At 39.5% G+C, this 24,233-nt stretch overlaps 1 protein-coding gene across 1 annotated transcript in view; it reads right to left on the reverse strand.

The window, feature by feature from the left end:
• Nucleotides 1-18,714: 18,714 nt before the first annotated feature.
• Nucleotides 18,715-24,233, reverse strand: part of npy2rl (neuropeptide Y receptor Y2, like) — a 61,926-nt gene continuing 56,407 nt past the window's right edge. Inside the window, exons 5-6 of the mRNA XM_044342088.1 lie at nucleotides 21,951-22,104; nucleotides 18,715-20,485 (exon numbers count right to left, since the gene is read on the reverse strand). Of these exons, the coding sequence (XP_044198023.1) occupies nucleotides 19,892-20,485; nucleotides 21,951-22,104 (748 nt within the window). The 3' untranslated portion in view covers nucleotides 18,715-19,891. The remainder of the gene's footprint in view (nucleotides 20,486-21,950; nucleotides 22,105-24,233) is intronic.

Below are 24,233 nucleotides of genomic sequence, written 5' to 3' on the forward strand. Positions count from 1 at the left end.
TTATTATCTATTACTACTCATCACTACAGTACCAGTCAACCTCCAGTTGGAGATAAAATAATTCACTTATGCAGCTCTTTAAGACTTTCCAAACGTTATTGGACCGAATGGCTCAAAATCTGATATGAAAATGAGTCATTTTGCTCAGAAATATTCATTCACTGTTTCACAGCTGCTCCTTTTTTTATTTATTATTGTGTGTGTGTTTGGGGGGGTGAAATGCTTTTTGGGCCAGTAAGCATCAGGTGATGGACTGGTACTGGAAGTTGTCATTACACAGTTTGCTCATAGCCTGACGATGTTACTGAGGGTTTAAGCAAACACTTTTTGGAAATGTATGGTCTGTTCTCTCAGAGTCACTGGCATTAGCATTAGCGTTAGCATTAGCATTAGAGCAATTACCATATTTGGATGATTTCTGTCTGAAACTATCGCAGGAACACACTAAACCATGTGCATCTTTCAGAGGCTTTAATATTGTTTCAAAACCAAAATATATGCATTCAAATGATTTATTAAGCCAACAATAATAATTTATATTATTCATGATATTAATTATGATGGAAATAACATCTTTTTTTTTTTTTTCAAATTGCAGATAAGACAATCTTAACTTTAGGTTTCTTGAGGGCAGTCCACATTTTGGGCTCTGAGTAGTTGGTTTCCTGCATTACTGTCCAATGACCCCACAGGTTTAATACATTTTTAAATACAGATATATTACAAAAACTTATTAGATCCATATATCCTCCCAGCTCTGACTTTACCTTCACACTTAATACTGTTTCAATGTCAAACTCCTGCCTGTTTTCACACGTCTCCTCTACCTTCACGTCTGTGAAACTGTTTCATGCATATATAATATATATGTTCAAAGGGGCAGAGAAGGTGAACCCAAGTGCAGACACTCAAGGTGAGCAAACAGGGATAAAACAGCAACAGGTTTTATATTTTCAAGGCTGTGGAAAGGGAACGCAGTCCTGGGGAAGCTGGGGCTGGGGTGTGCCTGAATACAAATATGTTATTTGGCAAAGCACAGATAGTGGGTTTTTTTTTAACGAATATTTGTTTCATACAAATATTTTAAAGATTATTTGTTTTCAGGAAGAAAAAGAAAAGCATGTCAAATATCAGCACGCAGGTCGGTTACATCACTATCTCAGTGTCTCTCCTCTGCTCCGCTGTGACGTCTATCAGCAGGTCTTAACGAGGGGAGTCACATCCACCTGCTGCATGACGCACATTTCCTTATTTGGACATCAGTCCTGGAGTTGGGGGTTTATGCCCAGAGATAAAGCTGAACTACTGACACATGCAAACTGCTCTCAAGAGACTCTCCATAACCTGTTGTTCCTCTTCTCCTTTCTACGAAGTTAGGTTGTAAAAAATAGGCAATAAATGAAAAGTGCAAAGCAAGAATCGCCTTTGAAGTTCTTCCCTACATGTTACACGCTGTGCTGTCTCTGTGTTATGGGTGTATAAATACGTAGAGGTCTTGTGACACTTTAATTTTCTAAAATTAAAAGTGTAATACAGATACAAATACAAATATTGGGCTCTCTGCACATCCCTAGAAACAACTGGCAACCAGGAGCTGAGACTTGGGCTGGAAGCTGGTTAAGAGTGGAGACAGAGAAGACGGGACTGCAGCGAACAGGAGACGGGTTTAGGTGTGTCTTGAAGCGTCGACCGACTGGTGCAGAAGCTACGATCTGACACCATGGAAGTGGCAGAGCTGAGTCTTCATAGAGGATTGATTAGAGATGAGGTGCAGCTGGTGCGGTTCTGCTCCGACTCCAGCACATCTGTCTCCACTCACATTATCACCAGAAAGAGCAGCAGCAGTGTCAGACGACGTCCCAGGAGCAGCATGTAACAATATATTTACATTTTAAAACACATCCCTCGCTTCTTCTCGAGTCGAGCAGAAGCTGCAGAGAAACGCTGGATCATGATGGAAGTCGGTTTCAAAAACGGTCCTGCGGGATTAAATATTCGCTAATGTCTTCAGCGGATCTGAATCACGCAGGAACAAGTGAGAGTCCCACAGCCAATCAGAAGCGAGAATCCCAGACCCCGGCGTCTGTATTTCCGGAGGGAATTCACAGAGATGGAAAACAATCAGAGAAGAAGAGCGGCAGCAGCCCGGATAGATTTCACCAGCATGTTTATTAATAATCGTCTTAATGGATAAATGAAGTAAGCAACTCAGCTGGGAGATGAGCTGCCTTCTGAAGAAATATGCATGAATAAAGATATTCCATCAGTGTGTGTGTGGCTTCATTTGTGTATGTTAATATTGAAAAGGACACTGAATATAGAATGAATGTAAATGTTAAGCTGTTGCCTCTTTAATGGAACTTTTTTCACCCCTTGAGACGCCCTGAAGACTAATAAACAGGATAAAACAAGAAATATGGCGTTTTACCTCCTGGCTTCCGTATTAGTTAGCATAACAAGCAATTACATTTCCAATAAAGTGCAATTATTGGCACAGTTGGTGAACGTCCTTGGCTGAAAAAAAAGAGTAAAACCGGTTTGCTGCTGCTTATTAATCAATTACGCTGGAGGCGACCTCGGAGAAACGAGCATATAGAGCAGGAGGTGTGTGACCATGTTTAATCAAGGTAGCAGAGGAGAGATTTTTAGATTGATAAATGTGAATTTGCAATGATATTTCAAATGTCGATGTGTAAAAATTCCCTTAAACCCTAAAAACTTTTAAAGGAGGAAAGATGGCAGCAGGTACGTCAGGTGTGCTGGTGGATCTGTTGGTGTTTTAAACTTCCTCTGCTGAGAATTCGACATCATCGACATTGACCTCGGTCCGACAGCAAGTAACTAAGTACATTAACTCAAGTACTGACTTAAGTACAGTTTTGAGGTATTTGTACTTTACTTGAGTATTTCCATGTGATAATACTTTCTACATTTCAGAGGGAAATATTGTACTTTCTACTCCACTACATTTATTTGACAGCTTTAGTTACTTTTCAGATGAAGATTTGACACAATGGATAATATAACAAGCTTTTAAACACTTTGTTAAACACACAATATGTAATTTCTGCCACTAGGGGCCGCAATCATAACATTAACAAAAGACAGAGCTTGATGATGATGATGAAGGATGAAGAATCATGGGAGTCGTTGTCTTCATTGTTAAACTCTCCTGGTTGGGATTCCTTCATTCAGGATGTTTTAACCGGGATGTTTCCCGCCTCTCCAAAAAGACAGACCCGGATTAAAACAGGTAAAAACACTGAATAAAACAGTTTCATGTCAAAAATCAGTGTTTCTCCGTCGATGTTCGGCAGGCACTGGACATCTGGTAGGGGTTGTTAACTCTGATAACTTAAGATCCAGACGTCCGATCACTAAAATCCTTCATCCAGTTAAAAGATATAATCAAAAACAACAAAGATCTAAAAAGTTTGTCCTAAAAAATGTGGCTTAAAACTGAATAAAAGTCAATTTATGACAGTTTCTGGCAGACAACCACAACAACACTGATGTATGACCTTGTGTTTGATACCCTTTTCAATCGTTACCTTGATTAAAATGACAGATTTCTCTGAGTTTGGAGATTGTTGGAAACATTTGGAATAATGTAAGTACACAACTCATAGGTCCAGTTGTTTTTAGACCACAAAGCAGTGGTTTCCAACCTTTTTTGGCTTTTGACGTCTTACAAAAAGCAGTGTGTAGTCGGGGTCACATTTCACATGTCTATGAGTTGTTAACAGCTCCACCAAATAGTGATTTTTCCCTCTAAACTTCTCACATGCTTTCATTTCAATAAATGTTCAAATGATCCAATATTTCAGCAAAAATCAAAGATTAGAGAAAAAGTCGGAAAACTGAAAACAGATTTGTGTATCAGAACTTTGTTTTTTCTTCTTTCCTCTCCCATTAATCATCTCACCACCCCTCAGATTTATCTGCTGACCTTTTGGAGGGCCCCGACCCCTAGGTTGGGAATTGCAATACTTTAACTACATCAAGCTCAGTACTTCTTCCACTGCATCAGTCTGATTGGATGAACCTTTCAGGAAGGTTTAAAGAATTATACTTGATAAAACACACAGGAAGTAGAGTTCAGCATCCTGACTCTGGGTAAAAGGTTGACCCAGTCTGCTCTGGCAGGTCAGAGTGTTAAAATGATCAATAACAGTCCACTGTGTATTGATCGATGCTTTTAAAAGAGTGTGTGTGTGTCTGTGTGAGTGCAGGAATGTGTGTTTTCTGTCCTGCTATGTGGAGTGTTTCAGTGTGTGTGTGTGTGTGTGTGTGTGTGTGTGTGTGTGTGGTGACAAATTATTGATGTTTCCTCAACTGGCCCAGTGTGGGACTGACTGACAAGTTTCACACTGAGCTGAGCCTGAGGGGACAGTTGTTAGGCCTCATATCTGACAGACACACACCAGCAGAAAAATACTCGCCGGAGGAAACTCACAGATACAAACAGCAGCAGCGGCACAGAGGAGGAGGAGGAGGAGGAGGAGGAGGAGGAGGAAGGGTGGCAGCAGTGTTTGTATTAGTAGAAGTTGTTACAGTTGTAGCACTAGTTCTGCTATTTAATAGTAGTAGTTTTTTATAGTAGTTGCACCGCTTTAATGTTTATTTACTTGTGAATGTTTTCTATATTTTCTGTGTGACGCTGCTCTTCATCACCATTAATTAAATTTTATCTAATGCTCACTACTACACTCAGCTGCCAGTTTACTGACATCATTAAAAGAGCAGCAGTCAAAGCTGAAACGATGGAAAAACATGATGGAAATATGACGTTTCTGTTTGTTTCATGTGTTGATTACGTTCTCCTCCTCATCATCGCTCCACACAGATCTAATGTTACCGTCCCACCGCTGCTACTCATCTCTTCATATATGTCGTCATTTATTCAGTTTCTGTGTCGCGTTTTGTTTTTATTGATACACCAACCTTTCTATCTCAGCCAAGAGCAAAAACTGTTTTGCGATATGTAGATTTATTTTTTTTTAAAGTTTTCGGTGTTTCCACTCAAGGTTTTTTATGTGCAAGTAAAAACAAGTGGATGTAATTGCTCCTTGTGATAACGGCATTACTGCTTTATGCAAAGATTTGATTGGCTGCTGCATCAAAACAAGGTCGTAATCTTGGTATTTCTTTACATTAATGCAAAGCTAGGGAGCGTCATCATGAACTCAAAAGGTTTAAATATAAATTTCTCCCTTTTGGCTTCTGATTTTTTTTTTCTCAAAGGAGAACAGAAAGTAGCACATCTGGGCTAACATTAGCCATTTTAGCTAAATTGTAGTAATTGATTGATTGATTTGATTTATTGAACAGGACAGTGTGCAGTATTAAGCATAAACAAAAAAACAAAAAAAACCCCCACAAAGAACACATACAAAGTACAAAGCTACACACAACAGCACATCACATACACCCACAATGTCAATTAAAAATGAATAATTAATAATGTAAACTGGGCTCAGAGGGCTGGTAATAATATGAAATATTGTGATAAGAGTCGGACTCGGGGCGAGTCCTGGAGGCAGGAGGAGCAGCAGGTGAGTCGACCGTCCAACAGAGATGTTAAAGTCATTCAGTACAATCACTCATCATGTTTATCTGCAACAACAACTGGCAGAAGTAAACTGCATCCGTGGGAGACTTTACATGCTTTACATGTGCCAGTGTGGTAATGGATGGCAGGAAACAGATGGGTAACAGCTGAAGGCCAAAACATGTAAACCAGTATGTAGTACTGGATTCAGACCACAGCTGCGTGGGGGAGACCAGTTGTCTCCATCTTGAATCTATGAATTTATCCTGGATCAGTGCCAGAGTGGAGGAGTGGAAGGAAAGCTCTGTTTATTACACTGAAAACACTGAAAACACTGATTGAATGTTTCCTCTAAAGTTTTTCAGCCATCTGTTCATTTAATGTGACAGCAGCCTGATGAGCAGAGATGGAAAAAGAGAGAGAGAGAGAGCGAGCGAGTGCCAACAGTGTGATCTAGACTTCGATGCACCATTAAATGAATCAATTTGACTGCAACCATCGTGGATCAGTTTGTATTTCAGACTCATTCCAACATCAGAAGCAGAAGCAGCTGCTGCTCACAACTCCGGCAGAAACTCATTCTGACATGTTTGTTTTCTTAAACATCATAATTTCCACTGGAGACACTTCTCAGAATCTTTAATTTGTCAACTCCGCTTTTACAGTTTCAAGTTGATTTTCCTGCTGAAATTTCTGTAAACAGTGTCGCCTGACAGACAACTCCACATCTGAGCTGATTAAAAAATGTTAATATGTTCATCTGAGTCGCTGAGAATAAGAAGAATTTATTAAGAACTGTACTTATTAATATATATTTACATAGTATTAACTATTTATTCTACTAAAATTACACTGGACAGTAGAGATGTGCTGGTATATTGTTTTTACTACCGTGATGAAACAGTCTTATGGTAACAATGTGAAACCATTACTGTCATTATCTCCATTTTCAGAGCGCAGCGTGAACACATCACAGCTCTCCTGTCAACTTTTACACTAGTGAAACACATCCAGACGGGAAGCTTCTGGTCTGAAAGGTGAAGCCAACGTGGAAAGTGCCTTAAACCTGCTTTCTCTCTAATGGCCAGCAGGGGGCGACTCCACCGGAGAAAATGATCCTACTTCTCACTTGGTTTATTACCTCAGTTAACTGTTTCCTAATGAGTTTATGGTCTCAATCGCTACTATCAAGTCTTCGTCAATACATCATGATATTCATTTTATAAATTATGGTCCCATTTTGAGTAAAATAGACAATAAAGCATCCTTGTGATTGACAGCGTTGGTTACGTAACATAACCGTGGCGTGACCCCAGATTCACAGAGTATAGGCGTAGCTGCCGCTATTTCAAAGTGTGTTTAGCATTAGCATTAGCATCATCACAGTTAACAATAGAAATGCGCTGTGCTAACCAAGCTAGCAGCTAGCATCAGCTCCACCCCCTCGTCCGAATATGGTCACTTCTTGCTCCAAAGGTCAAAGATGGCTACTTTCAAATCCAAGATGGCGACGGTCATCACCTTTAAACAACCAGCCTGCTCTTGTTTGTGTTGTTTTTAGTGTTTTTGACACAAGTTCATCACAGTTCGTTGTTCAGTTTGTTCGGTTCGATTAAATCCAAGCCAATCATGGTGTGAAGTCATTTTACTAAACAGTAGTTTGATGATTACTGTGATAATACTGTTGATATTTTTGGCCACAAATATTGTAAAACTGTAAAAAATTGTAGCATGACAGTCGATGATACATCCCTCCTAGACAATAAATAAGGCGGTTTGTAGTTAAACTGAAAATACTACTGGCTGTAATAAGTGTTTGTAGCTATTAGAGCTGCAATGATTAGTCAATCAACCGAAAATGAATCTCCAACTATTTTGATAATTGATTCATTTTGAGATATTGTCAGTAGTGTGCAACGCTGTCATCAAGGCAAACAGTGGCTACACTGAGGAATCTAATATATGAAACATATTTTGGTTGGTTTAACACTTTGAGTTCTGCATCCACGTGTTGTTTCATAGTTTTGATGTCTTCAGTATTGTTCTACAAACCCTTGAATGAGTAGATGTTGTTTAAAACAACCTGGTCAAAGTGGAGAAAGTCGAGCTTATCACAGGAAAACAACCTTTCATTCACAAATCCCTTAATAATTTCTCTTTTTATGCTGTTATCTGATTCATTTCATAATTAACAGTCTTGTCTTTGTATCTGCAGAAATGTGCCTTTTTAAATCTCTAATAGACTTTCAGTCCGTTGTGTTCAATCACCTCCGTAAATACAAAAACACTCGTGGCTTTAATTCATCAACATTTGTTTCAAGAATAGCAAATCTGAGCACAACAGTACAGAGAGTTTGTCACATATTGTTCAATATTTCTCAAGGTTTCTCCTCTTTTTTATCCGTATGGTGACATCAACAGAAGAGCGGGACAAAGCTGTGAAGAGGAGGGTAGACACTGGTGGACTGGACGTGTCCTTGTAGCAGCTGCATGAATGGCTTTTTGTTGCTGAAGTCTTTATGCACACAGTAATAATGTAACTCTCAAGATAAATATGATAGAACAAGGTCAGTGTTGATATATTTTCACAGTGGCTCTCACTGTTAAGATCATTTTCAAAGATAAGGTGGTTTAGACCTTGACTTTTCTTCCACTTCAGCTTCACAAATGGACTTTAATAAAGTGATTCTGACCCTGTGAATAAAGAGCTCAAAAAAACACAAAAAAAACACCTGACAGCAGAATCAAACCTGAAGTTTGTTTCGTTTGTTCAACTTTATCGTAGAAGAGTTGTGACAAACAGGAAGAAAGTTATTGACAAGGTGAAGAAGAAGAAGGAAGACAAAGACAAGAAGGAGGAGGATGAGTGTGAGGAGGAAGAGATGGTTGAAGGTGAAACAGACTAACACCGAGTCGGCGTCAGAGGCGTAGCGTGAGCAGCATGTTAGCACGTTTGTGTGTTTACAAAGGAGGCGTTCGGGTACAGAAATGAGTGTAGGTCACCAGAGGACAAGAGGTCTCCCACGTCCACCTCTCATGATTTGTGGGTTAAAAATACTTTCTGACCCGAACAGCTGATGTGTGGCGTGATACAGCGTAGGGATACAGAAGTTCTACAGTTGAGAAAACGTAGTGCCATCGATAAAGAGCTGTCTGACGGCAAGGTAAAGTGGTGAAAATATTCTAAATATCGTGTACACTTAAACTGATATTGATTCTTTTAGGTTTTTCTGTTGCTTCGCTTACGTGCTGATACTCATGTCTGCTTTTCCAAACTGGGAGCATATCGACTCAAATCTACTGCAGTATATACAATGACTCATATAACTCCACTTCAAAAAATGCGAACAATCCCGTCAAAGGCCAATAAAAACAGTGCAGGAACATTACGGGGGGGGGTCGCAGAGGGAGAGACACGAGCTGAGTCATAACTCAGTCAAACCTGAACACACAGACAACATAAACATATTTAAGATTCAGTATGACTTACACTTCCTGAACGAACCTCCCTAAACCTGCTTAGAGGAAATAAAAGAAGACGCTTCCTGTAACTGTAGAACTTGCTGACAGTCGTCTGTACATCCACGTTACACTGCAAACAGGAGCTGATAATAGATCATTCACATGACTGTCAATGCAGATGGATTTGACAAAATGTAAACAAACATAGGCTTAAATAAGTTAACTCACTGAATCCATCACAGCATCCATTACTGTAGTTCCAAAGAATAATAATAGAAGTGACAAAATCCATGAATATAAACTTTTATGAATATTTTTATCACATCACTAATGTGGAGAATATTATATCCCTGTCATTCATATACAGATATTTGTCCTGTGTTGAAGGTCAGTGAACAGAGAGACAGCTCAGTTATCACAGTTTTAAATTGGCTCGGGGTTGTGACGATATACGAGGGATGTTTGAAGCGCCGCAGTGTCAGAAGACCTCGCTTTAACGTCAACGTAAGCCAATCGCCGCTCGCCGTGTTAACTTTCCCGTCTCTGCTCTGACAGCTCGACCTCTTTCTCTCTCTCAAATCAAAACGTTCAGGTAATCCCGCTCTGTTCACCTGTCTTGTTAAACAAGAAAAACTTTGGCGCTCAGAGACTTTATTAACATAAACGTGAAGAGTTGTTGGAGCAATCTCATTTTCCTGCGGCGTGCTTGAACGCTCCCTCGTTTAATTTGTGGCTCCCGTGTGCTGCGTTTAAGGTTCGATCGGGTTTGTTGTCTATCACAATGGGAGTGTGTGTGTGTGTGTGTGTGTGTGTGTGGGTGAAGGTGTGTGAGCAAAAGTGTCAAGTGGATGAATCACTCAGCGTGTGTTTGAGTACGCAGGCGAGTGAATCACCCCGTCATTCAGCCTTTATTAGAGTGAAGAACGAGTCTGAAACACGGTGGAATTGTTCTTGACTTCACAAATTAAGCCGCTTCATCAGAAATCTGCAGGCATGACGGCTGAATTCCAACTGTTTAATTATCTCATTTAGCTTCAGAGAGTTTTATAATGACCTATCTGGATAACATCTTACTGAGCAAACACGCCACCCTGCTTCACACACTGTCTCATAATTAAAACTGCGTGTGCGTGTTTGGTACAGTAAGCCCAGTTGTGCAGCAGCAGGCCCCCCTTAAGCAGCTCCAGAGCAGGAGAAAGCAACCTGCTGAAGGGCAAAAGAGTCGCTGTGGTGTTAATGAATATCAATCCACAACCATCTGTGGCATGTTTATGGAAGTCTGGACTGTGCAGATCTGTTTTGTTTGACAGTGTGTTGAATGGTGTTTTGTACTGAAATGCAAATCCAGATTTTCATTTCCTTTTACTTTTGCTTATCTTTTAGAAGGTCGCGGAGCAAAATAAAAGGTAAAAAATGCAAAGTTATACTTTAAATGTGCTGTTAAATAAATAAAAAAAATAAAAATACATTTTCCAAGTTCTTGTCTTGTGTCTATATGTTAATTGTTCCGTTATCTCTCGTTATATGCCAAAAAAATGTCCATCTTCATATAAAACTGCACTTGATTGTCAGCTTGTAGGTCATTTAGCTGCAGCAGCAGAGCGATATGTTCATATTACCATAAGAATTACCTTCATCATCTACCTGCTCATCTAACGTTGTGGGTGATCACAAAGTCATGTCAACGATCCGGTTATAAGGATTTGATATAAATCCCCTTTGTGACTAAAACCTGCTCATATATTGTTTCACTTGAAAATACTTTACATTAAAGATGCTAAAATGTTTTTTACTGTAATTTTTAAGAAAAATAAAACGGTTTTTATCTTGATTTAGCTGGATTTCTCAGTCCAATACCTATATAAGAATTGAGAGTAAAACATTTCAGTCATTATATACCTGCTGATGCTCATTTTTACCATTTTTGATAAGAATCCCTTAAATTTATTTCCCTGAAAAATGTAAACAAGCTCTGTACTGAGCAGGATATTTTACAGTTGATCAGTGCTCTCTAACAGATGATGTAATGGAGACACAGTTTCAAAGATATCTGTTTATCTACTGTATCTTTGGCAATTTCTTGCTGTTGTCTGACATATATATCAATAACAAAATATCTGCGATAATCTCGAATCAGCTGATTTAAACAGTTGGCCTCTTGTTTGGGCTTATGCTTTAATTTTAACAGCAATTATTAATTTTTCAAACATAGAAATGTTGTGCATTATGTGCACAACAATATAATTGGAGGTAAAATTTCTGTTTTCAGTTGATTAATCATAAAAAATGTCAGTTCTGGGCTTCCATACATACGTCTCTGAATAGTCTCAATTACTTAAAAAAACAATCCGTCACAGTTAGTTGTTAGAGGAGGTGTTTATTTCCTCTGATGTTCCCACTTAGAGGAGATTCACTCCAACATCTCCTGCTCACTTATCTCAATAGTCTCCTCATGATGATTAAAACTGTAATAACTGAATGTAAAACCTCCCAAAGCTCACATTCAGGGTGTTTAGCTCAAACTAAATGTGCGCCGTGTGGGTACACTACCTGGGATTACAAATCCTTGCTCCTTCATTTATAAGCTGTGTTTGTATGAATGTCCAGTGCTGCACGGTGAGGAACATTAATTACGACTGAGCCCTGATCTAAAAACAAAAACACAGCTCTGATGCTTCTGTTGGACTGAATCACCTGCAGCTGCCAGATGCGAATATGTTGGATGTTACTCTGGATAATAGCATCTGTTTTATTGTAAGTTCAACTGTTCAGTAACGCCAGATGAACAAGGTTGTGTTCAGGGTCATCTACATACAGAATATACCATCACTTCTACAAATAATATTAAAATAGGAGGTAAAAAAATGTGTTTAGCTAAAAATTCTACTGACGTTTTAGGAGATATTAGCCAAAACATAAAGTGCATCATAACTGAGCACGTTTCAGTATGTCGAGTACTTGTCTGTGTACCAAGTATGATTTCTTAAGCATGTGTAGTATTTGAGATATTCATCGACCAGCATTCATGAAATTATACATTGCTTGCAGCAATCGCAGTAATTATCCACAAAAGTATCTCAACACCAAACAATACGGCTCGATGTAATCTTTGTTTACCCTCGTTGTCAACACAAGAAAACAATTTAACAAATGCAACTGTGAATGCGCTTAAATTACAGCAGATAACTAAACAAGTGATGCAGTTTGAAGAGTTTGGTGCTTAAATTGAGCAAAAGTAATTATGTATACTTAATAGATAGAGGCGGATAATAGAGGCAAAACAAAATTAGACTTTTTAAATTATCTTCAGGTGAATTAATTCACTATAATAACTAAGAGTTATACACACCCGACTGGTGCTGAACCAAACTGTGTTTCATCAAAAAAAACATTAATTAAAGTATCAAATATAAACAGAAAGGCTCATAATGATCTCTTAGTCATTCTGTTTCAGTTTCATTTCAGCTCTTACAAGATCGATATTTTATATCTCTGATGAAAAATTAATTATAATTGAACAAAATGTCTATGAAGTCTTGTGTTTTGAACCTAGATGAGTTTTAAATGCAAAACTAAACTGCTGAATCTGTATTCATGTCCATGCTGCGTTTGGACAAACACTAAACTTATAGCTCTCGGGTAGGTTTGCACGATGCATATCAAAATATATAAAGTTCTCCAAACTCTGGTCGTCATGGAGATCCGCATACTCTCACAGCTAATTAGGATCTGTTGAGAATAAACTGATTATATTTGAGATGTTGGAGGCTGCCCTGCAATAAACCCTGAAACTCTCTCACACATATGTTTTTACAACCACACACAGGCTCAATATGCAGTATATTCACTATACTCAGTGTTTAACATAAAGGGCCAATATGTTCTTTTTGTTTGTTTGTTTGTTTGGCAAATCCAATTATAATAAATAATAATATATAATTCAACATAAATAAAGATTTATAAATGTAAAATAAATATTTTGTTTGTTGGATGACCATAAATAAAAATGAGAAATATCAACAAATGTTTAACATCATCTGGAAACATTAATAACTTCTGTTATCAGATTATTCAGTGTTTTATGTTTTGTTGAGGAAGCAACTTTACACTTTTTAAACAAACTAAAGTAATTTAGATTCATTCTTTTATAAAACTTAAATCATAATAATATAGGAAACATCATGTCAGCTTCACAGTTATGGAATATTAAATAATACGGTGTGCTTGAGTTTTGAGCGTGTAATCTAAGTTTTATAAACTTGTACATTTATGTTTGTAGCTTTAGTCTTAATTCTGTAAACTTGGACATTGTTTGTAACTGTAATCTTAGTTTTGAAAATTGTACATTTACATTTAATGTACCTGTAAATTCTGTGCTTGTACGAGTTTATAAAGATTACAGGTACAAACTCTGTTCTCAAGCACACCTTTTTGAATGATTTAATATTCGCTACCCAGTAACCTTTTGTTTTGCAGAAAAGGACAAATTAGAAATGTTGACTGAAAAGCAAATGGCGCTCACTGTCCAGAAAGTCATACTCTATGTATATATATAACGTTAATGATCCATTAATGAATACCCCTGAGTTTCTCACCTTTAAGCCATTAACAAAAGTTAGTAAGTCATCTGCAAATATTAATATTAAGGTCTGATTCATTAGGGATTCATATCGGTCCACAGTCTCAGGTAATGTGACTACATTGTTAGTAAATGGATTTTGGTCCTAATGTTCTCCTCTTCCTCATTAACTGAGCTAAAAGACAAAGAAACTCAGTGTAAAACACCAGCTAAATGGATTTTATTACAACCTGGCAACACATCAATTGGTCTTATCAAGGCTTTTAACTGAGATAGAAACATTAACAAATTAATGCTTGAATGAATGAATATTGGTTCTTCTTGTAAGGAAGTGAACAACGTTCTAAACTAAAAAATACTTCCTGGTTTGTTGCCAGTTGTTGTCATCAGCATAACCTTGGCAGCACAACTTTCTGTTATTGTGAAGACTTTGTTATATAGGCCTACTACTACTACTACTACTACTACTACTACTACTACTACTACACACACACACACACACAGTAAGAAAGAGCCCAGAGTCGTGTTTGTGCTTGAGAATAGTATATCAGTTGTTGGACATGGGTAAAGGCCAACAGTTTGTGCTTGGTTACAGTCTTCCACACAGTCAATATTTACACAGAATTATACAATGTACAGTACAACATTACAGCCATGTTACAAAGCAGTTTACATTCATGTTTGATAAAAGTCGAGCAGCATCTGTGTCCTCCGGTCAAACCTTGTCACAATATATCAGAAGAGTACCAGCGAGGAACTGAAGAGCCTTTTTTGATTATTTTCTTTAGATAATAGAAAACAAGCTGAAAAACACACAAGGAGCGTTTCATTGCAGAGGTTCATAAAGACGACAGAGTTTGATGGCATCTTGTTTGCTCTCCGTCCTCCAAGCTTGTTCAACAGTGCTAGCCGAGGCACAGGTTACCAATATACATAAGTCCATATACATAAGATGTGCAAATGCCAACATTTTGTAAGATGGGAAATAAGTTGCTTTGATGACCCAAATGGACTCCTTTAAGGAGAACAGTAAGCAAAATACAGGTGGGCAGCGTGGTCACACTAGCTAACTCGCTAGCTCGCCCATTCACTAGCTGGCTAACACTAAAGCTTGTTAGTCTCTGCTCTCAATAGCTTTATTGTTCAACAAAGTTACATGACTCATTTCTACCACTTAGACTGGCATTGAGTGACACTTTTCCTTTTTTAGTCATAAGTGCAAAGCATGAAAAACTGTTATAAAACATCTGGTTCTTTGATAAAAAGTCAAAGTCAGTGGTTATAAAAACTGCAGAGTAGAAGTTAACTACGACTCCCAAGTTGCATTTTGCCAAAAAACATCAAAACACCAAGTGTAAAGTTACCTGCGCTGCTAACACCATGCTAACGATTATGGGATCAGTTTGGATGAATTCAGCAGTGCTGCATTTTGTCAAAATCAAAGTTTTGAATTCGCAGCCGCTCTGATTTGTGCCTCTGACTGGCTTTTTCTCCATAGCAACGGTGGCTGAGACTCATGGGTATCGTAGTATTCAAACTGACGGACAAAACATTGTTTCTCAGAAACAAAGTTGAAATAATGAAAACTTGTGTCCATACTATAAACCTATATGATTGTTACATTATCCATTAGAATCATGAGTTTCTGTGTTCAACAACATTTAAGATATTGTTGAAAAAAAAACTTGAAATGTGAAAACAGAAACAGAAACTTATGACGCCACTTTGCAGCTGTGCTTACTAGCATGCTTGCTAACGACTAAGCTTCCTCATTTATTTATTTTTTTAGCTAATTCGTTTAGCTGCCTCAATAGCAAAGCACTTTTTTGACTTTGCTTTTGGGAAATACAAACAATTCTGACTAGAAGGGTTGACATGAACACTATTGGAAACCTATTTAAACTTGTTGGTTGAATATTTCTCAGGAAGGAATAAGGAGTTGTAGTTTACTTCTATCCTGTTATGTTTTTATGTCCACAAGCCCTTGAGTTTTTATCAAAGAACCAGATATTTTCTAACACAGTTGTTCATATTTTGCACTGATGATTCAACCAGGAGCCTTGAAGTCTCCAACGTTTTCCTTCCAGAAACTTGGACGCCCAGAATAAGAGAGCTGACATATCCTGCACTGCATTGTGGTGTAGTTTTGTTGATTCAGAGCAAAAAAAAAAAATCAAGATGACATCAAAACTGTCTTCCTGGACCTCCATTTAACCTGCTACTACTTTTAAATATAACTCTGTTCAAAACTCAACTGTAAAAACATCCAACTGAAATCCAGAGATTTTAACTTTTTGCTGTCATTAAACTAAAGCACACTGTGGTTAAAATTTTACAAAAAAAGTTACGTTTGAGGTGGATACAGTCAGGTGTGTTTAAAATATCAATTAATGACAACATTTCAGCTGTTTGGAAAATAAATATCTCATTGGAAGCTGTTTTAAAGGACCAGTGTTTAGGATTTAGTGGCATCTAGTGGTGAGGTCACAGATTGCAACCAACTGAATACGGTCCTCTCTAGAGCCAGTGTTTGGTTTGTCCATTCTGGGCTACTGTAGAAACATGGCGGTACAACATGGCGGCTCCCTGTGTAGATATAAAGGGCTCATTCTAAGGTAACAAACACAATGATTCTTATTTTCAGGTGATTATACACTAATTAGAACATACTTATGAGTATTATATTTCTGTATTATATTATATTATTATATTTCTGCCACTAAATTCTACACACTGGTCCTTTAAGATGTAGTTTTTGAAAACAAAGTTTAGCAGCAGCAGTTTTTTTTGAGTATTTTTTTATCAAGAATGTTGCACTCAGTCATACCAAAATATGTTTTTTTTTTTTGTAGTTATCTTCGGTTCGTTCTTAGAGGAAGACACCTTTTCTATATTTTGAGACATGCATTCATAGGAAAAAAAGAGAGCGGAGAGGAGGCAGACGAGAAGCCAGAGATAAACAGCGGGTAGGTTTTGGTGGGAGGGAACAGAGGGATTGTGGGATTGCGGGTCAGGCGAGGCGGTGAAGCAGCTCAGAGAGAGAGAGAGACAGAGGATCCACAGATTGAAAGATTTAAGGAGGAAAAGACAAGAGGGACACCAGGGCTAAGTCTCCAAACAGAAGATGGATTTTATCTGCCGAGTGTGCGTTTGACCACTTTTAAATCTCCTGATTTGCTGGTTTATTGAACAGTTTAAATTGAGAGTTCTTGTAATATTGATTCACGTCGCGTGTGTCATTATTCAGCCTGTTGTGTTTACAGTAAATTAAAGTGTTGACACAGCTCCTGCCAGAGGAAAACTGAAGGTTGTAATTACAATTGGGCAATTAAAGTTTAAACACTTAATGAAACGACCTACGGTAATAACATTCTGAACAATTCATTAACTTGTGGAAAGTGGAAATTAAGACCTAACTGCAGGATCTCTGTGCGTATGTGTGAGGAAACTCAATGGGCCTCAAGCAAGAAGCACTCATCAACAGATTTGCTTTCGAGTGGCACGTACAACCGATGTAAGAGAATTTGTGGCGTTCCATCAATTTAGAAAACTCTCAGACGTTCAGAGCTGTTGAACGAATCATGAACAAACAATCTGACTTTCCTCACAAGGGGAACATAATACCTTCATCTGAATGAATTTTCATCTTTGTGAATGAAACCTTTCCCACAAATGGAGCAGAATCATAGACTGTATAAAAATATGGACGTAGTTACCGTGACGACACCCGTTGGTTTCTAAAGAGCGGTTCTGAAGCTGTGTGAGTGAGCCGCTCCAGAAGTGACCATATTTGGATGACATGGTGGCGCTAACACTAGCTGTTAGCTTGGTTAGCATGGTACATTTCCCGTCTATGGTTAATTGTGATAATGCTAACACTATTGCTAATTTTCGCTAGCGAAAAACAGGCTTAAAACCATTAAAACAAAATAAACTTACCAGAAAAATTGAACATCTGACTCCTTAGAGGGTCTTTTAGTTCAACCAAACACTGAACAAGACTCTTTTAGGCCACCAAAATGTTACAATTAACTTTCATGGTTCCACAGCTACACCTGTACTCTGTGAATCTGGGGTTACGCCCATAAACTGATGTCACTCGTTGGTTTCTGAAGAGCGGTTCTGAAGCTCAAAGTGAGCCGCTCCGGCTGTCGCCATCTTGGCAGTGCGTGACGCTGCCTAACTCCCAGCCAATCAAAAAATGGGCAAAGAGGCGGGGCCGAATGGCTGAAACAAGCCACCTAGCGGCTGGCGGACCTGTCACTCAAAGCAGCCATGTCCTTCATTATACATAACTTTACGTCTTAATAAAATTTAAACGGGTGAGTTATAAAAAAATTCACCCCCCGTACAGTTATCATGAAAGAGAAAATTAGCTACAGAGACCAAAACCGTTGTTTGTACCAGGCTGTAAACATGTTTATTTCTGCTGTAAAGTTGGACATTTTAACATGGGGGTCTATGGGGATTGACTCGCTTTTGGAGCCTCAAGTGGTCGTTCAAGGAACTGCAGTTTTTGGCTTCATTTTACAGCCCCGGAGGTTGCCGCTTGAGCAGAACAAGTCGCCTTATATGGACGTTTTAGGGACGTCGATTATGCTAATGATCAAAACTCACTAACGTTCATCTTCTTCAAATGGTAGTGAAGATGTTACTGAGGTGTGTCAAACCAGGCAGAAACAGGCCCAAAAGTGCAACTGCAGAAAAAGGTTAAGAGAGTTTGTTGAATCCGAACACTTCAGAGAGAAATATATACGATAAACATACGATAATACGTTCTTGCATGAGGCCCAATCAGAAGAGGAGTTTCCTCCACAGCAGCTGATGGTGTAGAGTCGGTCTGGTCACTGGAGGGAAACCCACAGTGTCATGATCCTCTGTGAATACGGCTTTAGATTCGTCCTCCTGTGGGTTCAACGATCTGATTTGACGATTGAAAGGTGTAAAATTTCAATGACAGTTTTGTTTTGTTGACCGACAGCTGAGAAAAGTGTCTAATGTGCCAAAATTAAAATAAGAAGAAATAAATTTACTGAGCTTTTTTTTTTTTTTCTTTTGTCAAACATTCATCTGTCTGCTTTTTAAGTAAGAATCTGAAGAATCTCTGAATGTCTCTGTTTTAAACTGCAGCCTGTTCGTTTGAAACCTCTCTCTCTCTCTCTCTCTCTCTCTCTCTCTCTCTCTCTCTCGTAGGAACAGGAACATGCTGTCTTTTTGCCTCATTATCCCACATTTCATTCATTTCCCTCCTCCCGCTGATGCTCTCATTCCTTTTCTCTCTGTCCTTCATCTCTTTAAAAAAAAAACAAAACAAAACAAATCATCATCATTTTTAAATCTGAATCATTTCTATTTTGATCACTATTTCACACTCCTTTAAGTGATCATGTCTCACAGATTTATCCAACATTTGTCCACCTCTGTCTTTTCTGTCTTTGCAGTCCTTTATCCAGTGTCCTCTATAGGATAATCCGGGAAAACCGGCTTTCACACACACAGCTGTCTTCATTACGTAACAATGTTGGGAGATTTCACAAAGCTTGCATCAGACGTCCTCGTCCAGCTTGGATCAGTCCAAAATCATCAACCGTTGTTGATGTATTTATGTTTTTTGGCTCGTCTTAAGCCTGACAAAATCTTTCTGAATGGTGTTCACTCCCAGCTCATATTCCTGCTTTGTGTTAAAACGTCACATTAAAGAAGGCGCCTGTCGCCGCTGCCGAAAGGTCGTAGGTTCAAACCTGTAAGCCACTCTGGGGTTAAACGTACGGGCTGAATGCTTCACGTATGGAATGACGATGGAGTAAAGCCCTGTTTTGTTAAGATTTGCATGAAAACTGAAGTCCAAAGTTGGCGTGGAGTAAGTTTTTAAAGTTATTTTCTAAAGTTTTCCGAAAAATGAGCAATTAAATATCTCGGAAGTTTTTCCATCAATCAAAAACCGAAGTCGGAAAACAAACCTCGTCACTTTTCCGGTGTCACAAAGCTGAATTTGATGTGATAAAATCCCCCCAAAAAAGTCCTCCGTCATAACGAGGCCGAGGAGACCTTGAGTCATTCACCAGCTCTTCTTCTTCTTCTTCTTCTTTTCTCCTGTCATTCTTCTTCTAATCCCTTCTCGTCTACGCCTCCTCCTCCTATTTTCGGCTTCCAAAATCGGTTTAATCCCCTCGTCTCCTTCCTCTCACTCTGTTGTTTCTATTTTCTCTCTCATCTTTATTTCCGTTCTAGATTTTCTTCTTCTGTTTTTCACCGTCACTGTCAACGTCACCCTCTTCAGTTCCTCCTCCCTCAGGCGCTCACACGTCGGTGGCGTTCAGACAGGTGGACACCACATCCTGCGTTTCGAGCACTATCTTCTTCGTCCTCCCTCCGCCGCCTCCTCCTCCTCCTCCTCCTCCCTTGACCGGGTGAATGCTGTCCAGCCGGCCGCTCCTCCCCCTCTCGCCTCCTCTGCGACACTTGAAGACGGCGAGGAAGGCGGCGCGGTAGTTGCGGTTCATCCAGCCGTACAGCAGCGGGTTGGCGAAGGTGGAGCACATGGCGACCACGTGGAAGACGGTGTAGAGCAGGCGGAAGTCGCGCATGTCCAGCACCGTGCTGTCGATGTCGGTGGCCAGCTGGAAGGCGTGGAAGGGCAGCCAGCTGACGGCGAACACAACCACCATGGTCACCAGCATCTTGGTGGTTTTGCGGCGCCGGCGGTGGCGCTCGGAGCCGGCGCTGCTGTTGACGCCGCTCTCCGCCGGGCTGACGTGGCCGCGCAGTTTGGACCAGATGCGAGCGTAGGCGAAGGAGATGATGGACAGCGGCAGGAAGTACTGCAGGATCAACATGGAGATGCTGTAGACGGTGCCGTCGGTGTTTTTACCGGGCCACTTCTCCGTACACACCTGAGACAAGAAACACAGAGATGACTTTAGCTTTGATCAGATTTATATTGATCATGGATTTGGATACTTTTAAGCTGTGTCTCAAATCACACACTTCTGTCAGTACACTTTCATGTAGTTCACTATGTACTTAATGGCATAACGCGCGAATTTCTACAGGGTAGTGTCGTCTCAAATCAAACACGGCCGTTGTGCACTTACCGGAAATGACGATGGCAAATTAGCATTAGCTAGCGTTAGCATTAGCTAGCGTTAGCATTAGCTAGCGTTAGCATTAGCTAGCGTTAGCATTCACGTTATCGTTCGCGCTACCAAATCATTACAGACTGCTAAATTAACCCAACAAACAGTATAGTGGTGCTTAGTGCTAAAAACACATGTATAACTAATGATTTGTATAATGCAGCGATTTTCACAGTAATTACAACGTACTCGGCCGCCATTTCCAGTTTGAAAAGTGGTCCCTCCCCTTCCGCTATGTAGCCAAGATGGCGACCATTGAGGGCGAGAAGTGTCCATAGTTCCACACTCAACTTTTTGACCGTTTTGAGTGCACCATCCGGGTTCTCACAGTGCATTTCCTCATACTTCTCAGTGTAAACGCACTTATGCGCTCAAAATTTTAAGTATAAGTACAGAAGTATGAGATTTGAGACACAGCATAAGATTTTCATTTGGTAAAGTTTAAATGACATTTATATGTTTATGTGTGTTTAGGGCTGCAAGTTATTCATTCAGTTAATTTATTTAGTTATTTTATTTTATTATTTATTTATTATTGTAAATTTGATCAATCTAGTTTATTTGCGATTATCTGAACATATTTAAATTCAGTTTAACTTTGCTTAGTTTGGGTTTAGTTTATTCTGTCAGATTAGATCCATTTAGATTAAATCCTAAAAGAGATTACTTCAATTATATCAAGTTATTTTAGGTTAGATATTTTTAATATTAGTAGATTGAGTTTAAAATTGAAATGATTTCTTTAGGGGAAACGGAGTCAAAGCAAATAACTTTAACTAAACATCATGAAACCAATAATTCTAAAATGGGAGCACATTGAATATGATGTGCAAAGAGTTGAGCAGCATTCAGACGGAGGAGATGAAAGGAGCTACAGCTGCTTCTAACATCACGTCTATGAGGCTGATAACCTCTGATAACGTCTAGACAACCAAGTGACAACATCCAAAATGATGACAACAGAGGAGAAAAAGCGGAAAGAGAAGAAGGACAGTGAGGAGAAGAATCCGCCAGGTTGAGTTTGGATGAAAGGCGAGTGAAGAAGAGATGAAAGAGATGAAGGGAGGAAAGGTGAGTGGCAGTGATGGAGGGGTGCCAGCGGGTAACGAGACGGAAGATCAAAGAGCTGGACGAGCAGGGAAGCGAGAGGGACTGATCTGCCCGAGTGTTTGATTCTGAAACCCGGTGTTAAAGGTGTGTGTGTGTGTGTGTGTTTATACACCTGTATGGTGTGTCCGGGCTCCAGAGTGAAGGAGCCGTACTCTCTGAAGATGGCCAGAGGGCTGGCGAGCACGGCGCTCAGCACCCAGGTCAACGCTATGACCCCGAAACACACGTCCTTACGCATCCTGGTCTCCAGGTGGTACACAATACACCTAAAACACACAAACATAGACACACACATCAGTGATAAAGAAGACATATCTGTTATTTAAATCCTGTTATGATGTTGGATGTTAAAGTTCCAAAACATGAGGTGAACATATGTAGAAATGCTGCCTGCAAGTCAAAATCCAGGGCTTCAATCTCATCTCAACACTTCGTTTGCAACGTTATTTTACTTTCCCGACAAAGTGACGTCAGGTTGTCACATGCCCATTAACGTGCATCTGTTCCGTAGCCTTGGTTGCTAAGGTGGTTGCTAAGGTGTTTCCACGTGTTGTCCACTCCCATATTTCAGATGTGATTCAGCTCCAACATGTACGGATGGATTTGAGAAGTTGACATTTGGAGTAAAGAAGGAGAAAAAGAAGAAAAATCTCATTACTATAGTTTGTTTACGTAGCCTCCGGAGCCGGAGGAAGCTTCCTGAAAGCTGACCAATCAGAACAGAGTGGGCTCATCAGGAGGGCGGGGCCTTAAAGAGACAGGAGCTAAAACGGCCTGTTTCAGACAGAGGCTGAACTGAGGGGCAGCATAAAGGACCAGTAGAAGATAAATAAGGAGTTTTTAACTGGAAATCATGTGAAGATATTCCAGTAGAGCCCCAGAATATTAATATAGAGCTGGAAATGTGCAGAATATGTCCCCTGGATTGCTTTGATACTGAAGAAAACTAAAAAAATGTGATGATTCCCAGACGAGTTCTACAGTTATAAGGAGCGTGTTGTTGTTGTTCTACGATTTCAAAGCAGATTTATGGATGTTTGTCCGTGATGCACATGAGAGATGAAGTGTAAGTCACAATGAATCCAAAAATATGTCCATCATGTCTGTTTGTTCAGATTTGACTGAGTTATGACTCAGACGGGGTATGAGTTTTGACGCTCCCTGGGGAGGCACCTCACAGTTTGAAAACTACTGGTCCAGACGCACAAGCTCAACAACTATCAGGTGCATTGCCATGAAATTTGTACAAATCGCTCTGGCAATTTAGTTTTGTTTGAGGACTTAACAGACAAATAAAACACAGAATCTATGGCATTGTATTTCCCAAAAAGTTAAACAATCCTTTCAAATATAAAGAGCTCCAGGAACAGGTTTGGTGCTTTGTTAGGACTTAAATGTTTCCTGTTGCTTTAAAATCAGCTCTGCAGGGTCACACAGGTTGTTCACCTGAACCTCACCTCACTATTACTCTTCACACTTACATTCAAACTGCCAAAACAGCAGCCAGCCAAAGCCTGACTGTGCCGTCAGTGGTGCAGTGAGGCCACCAGTGAGGTTTTGGGTTTACATGTGAATCTTCATAGTTACTCTCTTCAACAGAGAAGCCGTGTTAAAGACTTTACAGTTTTGGTCATTTAGTGGACGTCAGCCCACCGTGAGCAGGCAGGTGGAGGTTCAGAGTCCAGATGGTCGACACAAACTTTTTTCAATCTTGAGTTGTTCAACTTTTGCCAAAACTAGAAACACAGAAACGGTGCTGTTTTCCAGAGCACTGGTTCTAAACCCCGAGGTCCAACCCATCCAAGGGTCACCAAAACTTCATGGGGGGTCCATGAGGCCCTCTTGATTTTAAGGAGTGTAAAAAATTTTTTTTTTTACATATACAGACAAATTAAAGGAAAAACCAACATAAAGTGTCTTGGCATTGATGCTATAGTCTCTGAACTCTGCTGGAGGGAGTCCAGACGTTATTAGCAAAACAACAACCAAACAAATAAATAGCTCCTACACCCATTTTCAATCTAAGTTCATAGTAAATAGTAAACAATGGTTCCTTAACTTCAGACAGAAGAAAACAAAAATCGGCATCATCATCAACTCTAGCTAGCTAGCAAATTGACGTTAGCTCCATGAGTTGGTTAGAAACTCTGTCTCTGGATATCTTTTCTTAAAAAGAGAAACCAGTAAAAGTGTCTTACTTGATGGCTACATACATGTTATCATGGTAAGAGACTGAGGCTAAAGCTAACAGATCCCAGGCATCCTCACCAGTTGTCTCTTGTAGAAGAAATGCACATAAATTAGCAGCATAAATCTTGTATTGCAGGGTCTGCAGGGTTTTCATAGTTACTATATGGTCTGAATGCTTGACCCCTACAGTGCTGGTATGGTTTGG

This window comes from Thunnus albacares, chromosome 22 (genome assembly GCF_914725855.1).
Source record: "Thunnus albacares chromosome 22, fThuAlb1.1, whole genome shotgun sequence".
NCBI lineage: Eukaryota > Metazoa > Chordata > Actinopteri > Scombriformes > Scombridae > Thunnus > Thunnus albacares.